This window comes from Rhinolophus hipposideros, assembly GCF_964194185.1.
Source record: "Rhinolophus hipposideros genome assembly, chromosome: 26".
In the NCBI taxonomy this organism is placed as follows: domain Eukaryota; kingdom Metazoa; phylum Chordata; class Mammalia; order Chiroptera; family Rhinolophidae; genus Rhinolophus; species Rhinolophus hipposideros.
In genome coordinates this window covers 4882034-4896269 of record NC_138072.1, presented here as the reverse complement: position 1 = coordinate 4896269, position 14236 = coordinate 4882034, and the positions used below count along the sequence as shown (strand labels likewise).

The window sequence follows — 14236 nt, the reverse complement described above, 5'->3', positions numbered from 1 at the left end:
AGCTTGTGTTCTGTTGGACATGCAAGGGAAGACCCATACTCTTGAAGCATTATGACCTGTACATGCAAAACAGGTTTATTTTAAAAAAAAATGTTTATAAAAACTCTCAGTATTTAAAAACATAATTTCAAAATATAATGTATTTTACTGTTTGCATCACATTGAATCATTTGACGTTTTCTCATCTCTGTTTTTTCAAAGATTTGTCCCATCAGATGAAAAGAAGAAGCAAGGCTGCCAACGAGAAAATGAAACTCTAATACAGAGAAGAAAAGACCAGATGCAACCAGGGGGCACTGCAATTAGCGTCACAGTTCCTTACAGAGTAGTAGACCAGCCCCTTAAACTTATGCCTCAAGACTGGTAAGATAATCTGTAATTGTTGGTTTAATGAACACATATCATATTTTATCAGGAGTTATAAAGAGAACCTATCTTTGAAACCTGTGTTACTGTCTAATTTGGTCATCAATAATACAGACTAGTAATACATAAATAAATTTATATTTTGAATAGCTAAACTTTATTTTACTTACAAGAAGAAACACTAACTTCTAGAAACCTTAGTAAAAATTGTTTTCATTTGTTCTGGATCAGCTTTTAGAGGAAAACTTTCAAATAGACGAATGTTTTGAGGGTTTATAGTTTATTTAGCGTTTTGATTTGGACAATTCAAATTTTCTGGTAAGAAACGGTCAGTGAAGGCATTGTTACTTTTATTGTAAGGGAATAATTTAATAAAAAGAACATAATCACCATGTTTTAGGGCTGTTATTGCATTAAAATGTCCTTTAATAAAATATTAAGCTTTTTATAATATAAAATACTTATATATATATAAAATTCATATACATGAATTAACTTAAATTGTTTCATTGGTGTAAGCTGGAATAAAAACACAGTCTGAGCACATCTCTGATACAGAGAATGCCACACATTGACGCATGAGATGGCATTTCCCTTTGCAGCACTCACTAGTCTTCAGACATTAGGCAGTCAAGCCGTTGACGATATTGGTATGTTAATTCACTAAAGAATAAAGGGTTCTTGTATTGTAATTCTACCCTGATACCTAACCAAGATACATTGAGTACTACATGAAGTGAATAAGATGAGAATCTCAGATGTCAGGTTTAAAACTTGTAGGAAGGAGGAGCGTTGTACCATTTGCATTATATATGTTTGGAGCTATTGGCAGAAAATGATAATGCAGACAGTATGTACAGCTGCCATCACTGTACACAAAACATGGCTTGTGTATATTTACTAGGTCCCTAGCCATTGGTGTCATAACCTAGGGATATTTTCCCTTTCTTCTTTTCTTCTGTGTTAATTGTCCCTTCATCAATTCACCGGGAGTCATATTTATATTTTGCTGCTCCCCAGCTAACCCATTGAGACCTGGAAGGATCCAGGTGACGTCTCTCCAGCAAATTCCCTTTTCTTGGCAGGCAGGCACCTTGAGCTTTTAATATGATACAAGCTACACCATAAAATTAAGAAGCCGTTTAATAGTGTGCTCCATTCCCAAGGACGGTTTTGGCGGGATGAAGCATATACCCCTTGAAAGGAAAAAATCTTCTATTTAAGATTTAATTTTAGCCTTAGAACAGGTTTTTGAACAGGTTAAAAATTTTAAGCTGTGGTTTGTCATGGTAACCGATTATTAACCGATTATTGCTGTAGGTCTTTTTTATTTGAGTAGAAGGCAACCCTGGTTTAATGTTTTGTTGGATGTATAGTCTTCTTCATCTAATGTACTGGTTGTCCGTGGACTCCCTGGCATGGCTAGGACCCTCTCAGGGAGTTGGAAGGTCAGAACTGCTGCCATGGTTTTGAGTGGAGTGGCTGTTCTCACGGTTCATCAGCCCCCACACGGGACAGTAGCACCACCAGTGTACACGATCAGTCACTTATTTCCCTTTCTCTCCCACGCCCCCTTTCTCTCTCCTCCTTACTCTCTCTCCTCTCTCTCTCCTCCTCCCTCCCTCTTTTCTCTAGCATGCTCATGCACTTCTGGTTCCTCATCTGTAAAATTGGGATAATGATAGTACTCGCCTCCCTGGATTCTTTTGAAGATTAAATGTGTGCACATGAGTCACGTTGTAAGGTGCTTAGCCCAACTTGGGCACATCGTAAATGCTGGAGTCCATCTCACTGACATTAACTGTTGTTGATGTTGGGTTTTGTTCCCACCTTTTTACTTGCAGACTGTTTATGGTGGTTGTACTTACTGCGATTTCTCAATTTAACTAAATACTTTGTAAACCAGTGAAATGTGAGGGCCTAGAAAGATTTGTTCTTTTTAGGAAAACAAAGTTAAATGGTTGGAAAAAGAAACTGCTTTAAGCAATACTTACAGCATGTAGGGTGAGTGAAAAATTGAAAACTTAAACAGTTGAAAAACTTCAAAAAGTCTAGATGGTTTCTGTATTCAGATTACTTTCCAAATAATCCGAACTCAAAATAAGGCCTTAGAGCTTCATAAAATGGTTTGGTGAATTACTATAATTTATAATGTTTTTAATTAAGGTAAAATATTTAGGATGTGTTTGAATTTTGAAACCAACTTTTTCAATTAATAGATCGACTACTGTTCCCTATTGCATTGCAGAAGTGGGCCCTCACTGTAGTTAATAAAAGGGCAGAGATAAAAGGCTAAAAAGAGATCCCATAGAAGGATTGCGCTTGTGCTTAAAAAGACTCAGGCACAAAATACAGCCACATGGGGAGTGTAGCAAGTGTTGTTGTAATCTGATGGAAACGTCGTGATGAGAAGTTACGGTGATGGGCTTGCTTTGCTTCCTAGAACTGTTGACAGGAGACTATATTGCAAGACTAATTACGAGACTTTTCTTCAGGATTTACAATAACCGAAACTCATGTTTGTGTATTTTCTCTCTCCACTCTCCCCCTCCCCCTTTTCTGTTTATAGGGACCGGGTTGTAGCGGTTTTTGTGCAAGGTCCCGCGTGGCAGTTCAAAGGTTGGCCATGGCTTTTGCCTGATGGGTCACCAGTTGACATATTTGCTAAAAGTAAGATTTTCTTTATTACTTTTTACTGCTTGCCTAATACGGAAGTACTCTGACTTTATTTAAGAGAGCATTCTATGTCTCTGCATATATGATGTGTATATCAGAGGGTTCCTATGAAGTAACATATACAGACGGTGCCAAAAAACATGTATACACATTTAAGAAAGGAAAAAACGGGCTGGTCTGGTGGCTCAGGTGGTTGGAGCACCGTGCTGGATTCCCACATGGGCCAGTGAGCTGCGCCCTCTACAGCTAAGATTGTGAACAACGGCTCTCCCTGGAGCTGGGTGGCCGTGAGTGGCCGGCAGCCGGTGAGAGCTGCCATGAGCTGCTAAGAGCGGCTGACAGGCGACCGGCCAACAGGTCACCGGCGACCGACTGGCTCAGCCGGTGGGAGCGCAAGGCTCCTAATACCAGCATGGGCCAGGGAGCTGTGGCCTACACAACTAGACTGAGAAACAATGGCTTGAACCGGTGTGGGGGGTTGGGAGGCGGAAGAAGTGCGGGGAGGAGAAAAACTATATTAAAATTACGCTGATGGTACCCACTTTGAGCACCTCTTGTAATTGCAGAAGCCAAACGTGACGTGTATTTATCTTCTGTTATCAGTATATATTGAGTATTACAATTTTAATCGTTTTTTCCTTTCTTAAAATGTGTATATATTTTTTTGGCACCCTCTGTATAATGTTATTTTTAAGCACCTGTGAAATATTTTTAAGCCTTTTTGTGACCGTTAATGTTTTCTATGAACTTAATATCTAACTGAATTATTGCCTATCCCCGAACATGAATAATTACTTTTTTAGGTTGCTTTAAAATCGTTAGTATTGTTGCATGCCCATACATTTTTATTAGAATTGTTGTCAGGGTGTTGACTTTTGATGAACAGTGATGTGTAGCTGTAACTTAGTGTCGCTTTTGCCAGCTGTTCCCTTTGTCTGGAGTGGTTGTAGCATGACTGGCTTCTTTTCGTTCAGGTCTCAGCTCAAGTATTCTTCTCTTTAGAGAATCCTTCTCTGACTGTCATGGAAATAGGCATTCCCTCCTCTTAGTTACTCTCTACGCTGTTTTATTTCTATGATAGCACTTCTTGATATTTTCTTATTTTTGTATTATCGTCGTCTCTCTACAAGTTCCATGGTAGGAGGAGGTTTACCTTCGCTCTTGTCTCATCAGCACAGAAAAGTGTGTGGCACAGGGGAAGCATTCGGTAGATAACCCGTTAAAGGAGTGGATTTCATGTGGTTATAGCCTTTCTCCACCAGATTCTGGTCAATAAAAAGCAGAGGAATTTAACCTGCTTTTTTTGCTGGTAGGGGTAGTTCAATTATTATTTCATTCGAGTACCCAGTTAAGTTAGTAACATTAGTGGAACCGCTTTATAAAAAGTATTCTCATGAAACAAATATGTTTATTACAAATGACAACTTTAGTTATTATAAACGTAGATTGTACTACTGTGAAATCCAGCTGATTTTTAGCAACTTCCGTTTTTGTTAGTGGTACCACTATTCTTCCAGGCTAGAAACTGCCGCTTGAAAGATGTAATCTTTCTTGTCCTACCTTCATTCATTTTTTAAAAAGTTTTCATAATGCTAATATGTTATTTCTGAAACTTGAGTGATGCACAGAGTTGATAAGTAGAAAGTTAAAGATGCAGAGAGAATGGGAATTTTAATGAAAATACAGTCACTGAACACGAATGTTGTATTCTGCCGGCTTGCTTGCCTTGTTGGTAGTATTGTAATAAAAAATGATAAGAATGTCTTGAAGATGTAAATGCTGTCTAAATTGAATTAATTATAAACGACGCTTTAATTGCTATTTTGTTCAGATTGTTAAGTCTTCTGAAATTTCTTTTTTCTGAAATTTCGATAAGAACTTAGAGGCTTTAAAAAAAAAAGTTATTAGTAATGATTTTCTTCCATGGATTATTTTCTTCTTCTTCAGCCTTCCTTCTTTATTGATTCCTTTGGGTCAGCATTTACTTATTTATTTCATTTTTTGTTTTTCGTTTTTCCCCCACCGCCCCTCTGTTAGCATTTAAGATGAAAGTACTCTTCCCCTTCCATCTTCAAACAGATAAAACAAACCCTTTCTCTTGACCTCACCCTGCCTCCTATCGCCTTCTCCTTTTCCTTTTACAGATCAGCTTTTGAAAGAATTGTCTCTGCTCACTCTCTCCTAATTCTTAGTCCACTGTAGTCTGTCTGTCTTCTTTCCACTAAACTCTTCCCACCAAGCTCACCAGTGACCCAAATACAGGATATTTCTGACCTCTTTATCAGATTTTGACTCTTTTGACCCATTTCCTCCTTTAAAAAATGTTCTTCTCTGTGGTTTGTTATGCTTTCTGAGACTTCCTTGCTACTTTTCCTCTGGCTTTCAGCAACGTTTTTCTGTTGCCGTTTCTCTTCTCCTTTAATTAGAAATACCCTCTGAAGAAGATCTGATAGTTTTCAGTTACCATCTGTGCCCTCTTGTTTGAAAAGTCACGTCTCTAGCCAATACCCTGGGCCTGCGCGTGTCATGCTTCCCAAGTAAGGCCTCTGATGTCCCTATCGGTGCACCACGCTCACCCTCTTCCCCGTGAAATTGATTGTCTCATATTCTCCCTCATCCCCAAACTGTTTCTTTTCCTCAGTTAGTTTTTTGTAGTAATTTACCTCAGCCAGAAGTTCAGGACTATATTATCTCTTTGCTTTTCATTGGTCTCCTTGCTGACGTCGCTCTTGCCTCTTCTAGCTTCCCAACCTTTCTCCCATAACACACACTGAGAACAGTAGTATCTGTGTAGCACACGGGGAGAAAACGGAGGGAGTTTGGAGCATCTCTGTGGGCCTTGGTAAAAAGTTATCTTTTCTTTCTATTGCGTAATAAAATACAAAACTTTAGAGAAGATATTAAATATTGAGTTGTATAAAATTGCCAAATAAAGTATTTTCAAAATTATGAGAAATTTGAGCTTATGACTAGATACAGCTTTTATAAAATATTATTTTTTATGCTTGAGAAGGCTACATACATTGGTGATCAAGATTTTTAAATGATGATTTCTTCAAAGTTTTGCTAGTTATCATTGAGAAAATTTCATTTAATAATATCCTTACATTACGTTGTTCCTTTATCATTTGACATGCCATCATTGTATCTACTAAATATTATTCAAGAGCACCGTTTTAATTTTTTTGCTTCTTTGTTCCCACAAAAAAATTGTTGACAAGATTCATGCAGTTTGCAGAAAATGAACAGTTCTGAGCTGTGTGAAGTATTTTGCTTTCGTATTCATTGTGCCACCAGATAACTGGCTTCTTATAACTGAACTTTGTTTCTTTTACTTTTTGCTGAGGCTTAAAACCTTGAAGTCTTTTTCTGAATAAGAAAGGTCTTTTAGGGTGATGTCGTGGTTTGCTTGTCACCATTGCTCCATGTTAAATGATGAAATGTTTTATATGATGAGAGAAACCTTATGTTTCTTCATTTGTGAGTTAAACTTTTTGGATTCTGATATTCCCTTTTTAATTTAAATTGTTCTCTATTGTGTTGGAAAAATACTGTATAAACTAAATTTACTGAAATTGTTAAGGGGAACTGCATGCCTTTGTGGCTTTAGATAAATCATTTTTAAAAATATAACTAATAACGTATTTTTAAGAATGATTTAAAGCAGTCATCTTGAGGAAATTAGAAGTGTGAAATGTAAGCAGAATAGGAGGTGTTGAAATGTTAATGTATTTAATTTGAAAGTTTAAAAAATTGAAAAATATTTTTATAAATATTTTGAAAATGGGTCTTCTCTCAAACTATAACATTAACCCCTTTTGATAAATTGGCTTAAATTAATTAAATTGAATTCATTTCAAAATGAGTAATGTGTCTGATGAGGGGACCTGTACTTTAAAAAGGAAATCATTTAGAAATAATGTTTATGAGTATTTTGCTTTGCTTTGTTGTGTTTTTTTTTTGTTTTGTTTTGTTTTTTGGTGGGCACAATTGATTCATTTTGGATTTCTATCAAGAATTAGACTTGATTTATTTTTAACATCAAAAATAAGCCAGCAGGCAATAGTGGAACAAGGTAACTTGTTCATAAGGTGGCTATCAAAAAATGAACAGAATTAATCATTTCTTCTTTGAAAACCTTAATACTTGATGATAATGGCAACAGTAGCTGTCATAGTTTGTATCTTAGGGGAAAAAGTGAAAAATGGGCAGAAAAGCCACACACCTTACACGTGCACATATAAAACAAAAGTTCCATGGAAGGTGAACTGATTGCAAATACAATAATAAGCCAGCTGGGATGGTCAGGGAGAGAGGAGGTCTAAAAGGCCCACCTCCTAACTGTTTGCACCACACACAGGACTTGGGGAAGTTTTGCCCTGGAGTCTTGTATTTACCCAGCACCTAGAGTTATGTAGTTGTGCTTTACATTTTCTGGTGGCTTATTGTTCCATTTGGAATGAAATTCAGGGTTTTTTTTGCCATAGCCGTAAGGTTCTACGTGTGGGACATCGCCCACAAGAGAAGTTAGGCTTGTTGGGAGGGCACTCCCAGCTCGCTTCCATCTCGGCCTCTGTACCAGCTATCACCTCTGCCTGAGACCTTTCTCCTAGAGCTTTGCTGGACTCACTTTTTATAGAGTTTAGTTGTCTACGAACTTCTCGAGAGAAGGGCCAATTTTTTCTTTTTCCTTTTCATCATTTCTTTCCAAGGCCCATTAGTTTTCACTCCCTAATTATCTCTTGAATGGTTTTCTTGCCATACATATATCTTCCCAGTTGATCAAATCTATCTCTTTCTTCCCTAGATTCCTAAATTCTATCAGTTATCTCTGCTGAACACGTTGAAGTGATTCTCCATGTCTCTCAGATAAAAGTGCAGACTTCTTCATATGGCCTAAAGCCAATGTTGCTCGGATGTCTGTGGTCTTACCTCTTAGGCAGCCCCTCCATTACTTTGCACAGTGTAGTTCCATTTAATTTTGTTAGTTCCTACACTAAACCATTTTCTCTTTGTGCTCTTCTGACTAACTGGGTCACTTTTGTTCTGTGTTAGCCTAATTCTTACTCCACTTTTAGGTCTTAGATTAGACCTCACTGCCTATGCAAGCCCTTTTGGAATTCCATGGTCTGGGTAAGGAACCTTTATCATACTGTATTTGAGTAGTCTTTTCCTTATTACTCTTTTTCACCAGACCGTGTGCATTTTATCCTACCTTATTCCTCAGGTCAGTCCCCAGTAGCTGGCATGTATCAACCCTCCATAAATGTTTGTTAAATTAAATGTTTTTGAGGATGCCGCAGGTTCTAGCATCTATTTCAGAGATCACTTTGGTTATAATATAGCTTTAGTTGGTGGAAGAAAAAAAAATTAAAAAAAAAAATTTAGCTAATGTCTGTATTGGGTATTTATTTTTTTAGAATTTTTAAAAAAAATTTTGACTGCAGTTTGAATAAAAAATATTATCTTTCCCTTCCCCTCCATCCCCATGTAGTTAAAGCCTTCCATCTCAAATATGATGAAGTTCGTCTAGATCCAAATGTTCAGAAATGGGATGTGACAGTGTTAGAACTCAGCTATCACAAACGCCACCTGGATAGACCGGTTTTCTTACGGTTCTGGGAGACGCTGGACAGGTAATGCTGGTGCTCAGACGCATGCACTTCTGCTTTTTTCAGTTAGGTTTAAGTTCCCCAAACTGGTGAACCATATTCCCTAGTTTCCTTTTTTGAACGTTTTCTAATTTGATGCTGATTTACAGTCGATAATTTACCAACTATCTGTGTTCTGTTGATTTTAGAAACAGATGGAGAAAGGGTTTCTTGATAGGAAACACCCTAAACTCTGAGTCAGAAGATGTGCATTTCAGTTCTGATTCTGACCTGCTGTCAAAGCCTGTGCGAGCTCTCAGAACCTTGTGTTCTCCCCACCTGCGGGCTTGGACCCAGGGAGTCCGGTGTTTTCGGTCAGCACAAAAAGCTCTCTGACTCTGGATTTGAGTTGCGGGTAGCTGATGAAAGGAACTGAGTTTTGGAATTTATTTTAATTCCTAGTATAGAGTTCTTGCAGTCCTTAAAACAACATCAGTTTTGTAATTGGAAACATTCAGAGCAGCACATGATCACAGTAAATCCCACTGAATCTGGTCTTCTCGTGAGGCGCCCTCTAAGATGTGTAACTTCCTTGGTCTAAGTCCCTTACTGAATGTTACGGGTTTCCTCAAAGTCAGAGGTGATTATGACCAGTGATTCTAATTGATAACGTATTAAAGAGAAACATTTATTATTCTAGCAAGAAGCTCTTAGATTATAGAATTTAGTAAGTGGAATGTTTCTTGTAACTTACTTTAGAAGACCTTATATTCCCAAAGGTTACAGTAGCAGGTTTCCAGTTTTTTAGAAAACAAAACATTGTTTCACTGTTGATTTTAAGTTTAAAAAAGTCCACTTATTTTTACATGTAGTATCTAAAATTTGTATAATCATTATAACCTATTATAATACTATTTTTCAGGTACATGGTAAAACATAAATCCCACTTGAGATTCTAAGTTACTTGGTTTCCTCTTCTTCTGGAAATCTGGATTAAGAAGCATGGATATGCCTTGATCTAAAGACTGAGAGTCAAGCTTTATGAATTTATCAAACACAGATGAAGAAGGTCACAGATCGATCAGAAGACCTCATTTGATGCTTTATGCTTCAAAGCGATGATGCCTGTCATTCATATAAGCAAACTTTTTGGCTTACAACTATTTTTTTAATACTTGCCTTCTAGTCTGTAATGGAAATTGTATATTTTGATAGAAGTTTTTTCTCCATTGGTTAAACTAGCATTACTTAAAATTTGTTTCTTTAGAAAATAAATACAGGTTATAAATGTGTGTATATTTAGAGGTCATAAGGCTCTCTAAGCCATCTTGCTTCTGATTTTTCATTGCTCTATAATTCCTTTATTGAAAATACTGTGTTATGAATGGTATTAAATTTTTGGTTTCTGGAACTTGCAAAACCAAGCAAAGGGATGTGACTATTTTGAATGAATCAAAATGTCAGTCTGTATGTATTAATATACTATATCTATACTTTTTATTTAAAAAGGAATAATGAAAAATCAAGAACAATTCTTCAGCTTTGGTTGAACCGTTCAGCCTTTTCAAGACTTCTTTACTTATATTGAATACATTTAATGAATGTACATTCTTCTCACTGACTTTGGTGATTTTAAAACTTAGAATGATATATTTCTATCTGTGATATCTTTCCACTTGAAAAATCTCAAAACTCAGATTAAAAAACGAATAGGGTATAGTACTTTTTATTTTGGGAGCTAGAGTGTGATGTGTGGGAAGGAAATGTATTAGTCCTCCCGCAGGGTAACTTGAGCTTCCTTACCTTTTGTCCTAAGTCCACCTTTCATTCTTAGCTCACAGGTATGGGGTTTGGAGTCTTCTGTTTCTAGGTTTGTTGATGGGAGTCCTTATCTTCCATTATCTCTTAAGTATTGCTAAACTCTCCCAGGCACCAAAGAACACATTTGCTTAATTCTCTGAACAGAAACAAGATAAAAACACTGGTATTTTTATGTGCATATTCAATATCGTATGAAATATAAAACCTATATTTTAACTTAGTAAAATATTTTACTACTTCTCTACTTTAGACAAAGTGTTGCATCCGAGGTACAATGAACGAGCGTTGTCCTTGAGTCTTAATTTCACCTTCTATTACCTAAAAGCAACTTGGAACCTTCACTGCCCTAAAGAGTTTTTGCCATTAGGATTGTTGCTGATCATTCACCTTATGTCATTTCTTCCCCATTTTTACCCTGCAGTGATTTCTCTTAGGTTGACGTATTTTTTTTTTTTTTTTGGTAAACATTTAGCTTCTTCTATGTTAACATTTCCCAGCCTCATTTTGAAATTTAATGCTATCATAAAAATGAGAAGCACTTACTATTTATTTTTAAACAAAAAGTCCATATTGGTGGGGAATAAACAAAAGTATTTATTCATATGGAATTCACTAGGTTTTTCAGAAGATAGTCAGCATTTAAAGTTATTAGATTTTAGGATATTTATAAGGTTTGAACAGATTCTGACCCCTCCTTTCTTCTCTGTATCCTCTCTTGAAAATAAAAAAAAACCTCAAATTATGTTCACATTAGAATATCTCAGTATATAAATCAGTTTTCAAAATAAATTATGTATTGTATAAACTTTCTCCGTGATGAAATAGTCAAGGACTAGAATCTGTAGTATTTTAATGTGAGATTACTTGTTAAGACTACTACAAGTGGACACGAACTACCTTTCTATAAAGATTTTTAGTATTTATACTTATGTCATGTATGAAACTTACTTGATACAAAGTGTGGTTAAAATTGGGAACATTTACTTTAAACAGGGTTTATTTTTCTATCTTGAATTTGCCTTATATATTTTCAAAGGCTTCTTGAAATGCTGTAAGGAACATTAGGAAAAGTACAAATATGCTGTGCCATGTATTTTCAGATCAGATCCTTTGTATGTATTCTCTCTCTTTTTTTTTTTATGGCAGTTCAGTCCCTTAGGTCCATGCAAATAATTTTATAGCCATTAATTAAAAACAGATTTTCAGGCAATCACTATTCATTCTCTCATGACTCCAAGTCCTACAGTAGCACCTGTCACAGTGCCTTGCACATAGTAGGCATTCAGTAAATATTTATATACATGAATGAACGAATGAATGATGTATTTTCAATGTTAACTGATTTATTACAGAGTACTTTGACTACATGGTCTTGGATTTTGAAAATTCAGAGTTAAAGGAAATTAATAGGCATATGCAGATATTTTAATCGAAATGAAGTGCACATTGATAAACTTGTCTTACCCCTAAGTTACTATTAACGGGAGACCCCCTTGTCTTGTCCCACCAGTAAAAGAAAACTCCATCTTTTTATTCATAGGACACTCTTCTGAGTCAGGTAACAGTAAGAAGCTTATAGGTTTCAATCAGTAGCTCTCAACCCTGACTGCACATTAGAATCATTTGGGACTTTATAAAAATACCATTGCCTGAATCCTGATTCTGATTTAGTTTGTCTGGGATGAGACCTGGTCATCAGTATTTTTTGAAAGTTCTTCAGATAATTTTATGTTCAGAAAGGATTGAGAATGACTGGTTTAATTTGTTATTGAAGGCAATACCAGTATTAAATGTTGTGTTTTTTCCTCCCTTTTTTTTTGTGTGGCCACCCTTTGCACTAGACCACCCCCTTTATTGGTGGTATCGGTCTATAGTTCCACGTGACAAATTTCAAGTTTTATTTATTTAATATAGGACTATTTTGCTGTTTAATATTTAAACAATGTTTAATATATTTCATTATAAAGTAGTAATACAATTTATGATTTGTTTCCCATGTGTCCATATCCTTTACTGACTTCTTTTTAACAGCAGCATGACAACAATCCATACAGAAATAACTAATTCATGAGGAAAATTTCATAATTTTTAAGGTAGAAGGAAGTATTAATTTCTTATCTGCCATGCAGAATTAGACAGTTTGCTTATGAAAGGAAAGAAGCATACTTTTTAATTGGTCTACACAGAAAAGTAAAAGTAAATTATTCATTTAAATACAATTCATTATCTAATAAACAATGAAGGAAATATTTTTCCTAAATAAAAATTTTTGTGACTCCTAACAAAATTAAAGCGATGACATTGTTCTTTTTTGGAGGATGGGGTGGCGGTATTTAGTTGCTATATTTCTTACTATATAATACAACAATTCCATTTTATCAGTGTCAACAATAGAAACTGATAGGACATACGTATGTGGTCAGAAATAATGCCAGTTTTGCCAGATACCTGTTATCTAAGTCTTCCTTGTTGAGCTACTTAGTTTATAAAATTCTTTGTGACCAACGGTAAAATTCAAGTTACAAAAGCTGCTTAAAATGAAAGAAAATTAAAAATTTAATTACATTAGCCTTAATATTACTTGAAAGAATTTTTATTCACTCGGAATTGATATTCAACTGGTCTCTAACCATAGTATATTAACTTCAGAAATAAAAAGGGAAAAATGACCAAATTTGACTTCAGAATTGGATTAGAAGTTTTGAAATGCCATGTCACATATGTCCTAACCACATTTGGATGTACGTTGACCCCAGATGGTATCTATATTAATATGTTGGGATATTAACTAAGGAAAAAGTGAAAATGTATAATAGATGTATAAAGAATTATACTTAGTAAATGCATAATAGGTAATACTTTCAGGTTATTGATCTGTTTGGGGTTATATGTATTATTTTAGGTAGTGTTTATAAAGTACTTGGGAGTTATAAATGTCTGCCATTTAAGTGAATAAAGCTAATGAAATAAACTAATTTTATTACCTAAATTTAAAAAGTGGGGATTCTATGTCAAATTTAAATGATCTGTCTGAGAATTTTTTTCATTGAATTACATTTTTATCCATTTAAAATTTACTAAAAGCTACTTAACCTCCAAGTTTGATTATAGTGCTTAATATGGAATGCAGTTCCTGTACATGGTGGGAGCACTATAAATGATTGTTTAGCCACCAATTTGTACTGTTTCTCAAGAATAGTCGTTCTCAAATGGAGCTTACATTTGGGCCGTGTGACCTGATAAAATGTTCTATTCATTCTGATTCCGTTTCAGTGGACTTTTACATTTCAGGTTTAATTGTAAATAAATAAAACATTCTGTAGCACATAATATTAAGAGTCTTGGACAATTCCCATCCCTACCCGTACCCTTGCCCCTCAAACCTCCCAAACAACAAAAATGACTGTCAGCCCAGAACACAAACTACTGTGGGGTAGGATATGGATGATGAAAGTCTTTATATAAAGGATTCCTAAGATTTTTCAAGCATAGTAGTTCTCTGTTTTGGACCCTTGAACAGAGTGGAGATTATGGGGAAAATCCCCGGTTGAGAAAGCAAAAATAGTTTTCCACGGGGGGTTGGTTGAATCTGCGCATTCGGAACCCGCGGTACCCGTGGAACCCGCGGAGATGAAGGGCTGTGATTGTAGAAAATCCACTTGGACCAGTGCAGTTCGTACTCGCGTCGTTCAGGGGCCAGCTGAATGCAGTGTAAGTTCACTGTGCAAACTAGTGAGCGAGAGACGGTTAATCTCCCTGTCTGTCACTTAAACAGTGTGGAG

The 14236-nt window shown here is 35.8% G+C and overlaps 1 protein-coding gene across 1 annotated transcript in view; it reads left to right on the top strand.

Moving 5' to 3' along the window:
• CDC73 (cell division cycle 73) overlaps nt 1–13782 on the top strand; it is an 88034-nt gene extending 74252 nt beyond the window's left edge. Inside the window, exons 14-17 of the mRNA XM_081039057.1 lie at nt 202–363; nt 2936–3036; nt 8537–8678; nt 9556–13782. Coding sequence (XP_080895183.1) covers nt 202–363; nt 2936–3036; nt 8537–8678; nt 9556–9592 — 442 coding nt within the window. The 3' untranslated portion in view covers nt 9593–13782. The remainder of the gene's footprint in view (nt 1–201; nt 364–2935; nt 3037–8536; nt 8679–9555) is intronic.
• Nucleotides 13783–14236: the final 454 nt, after the last annotated feature.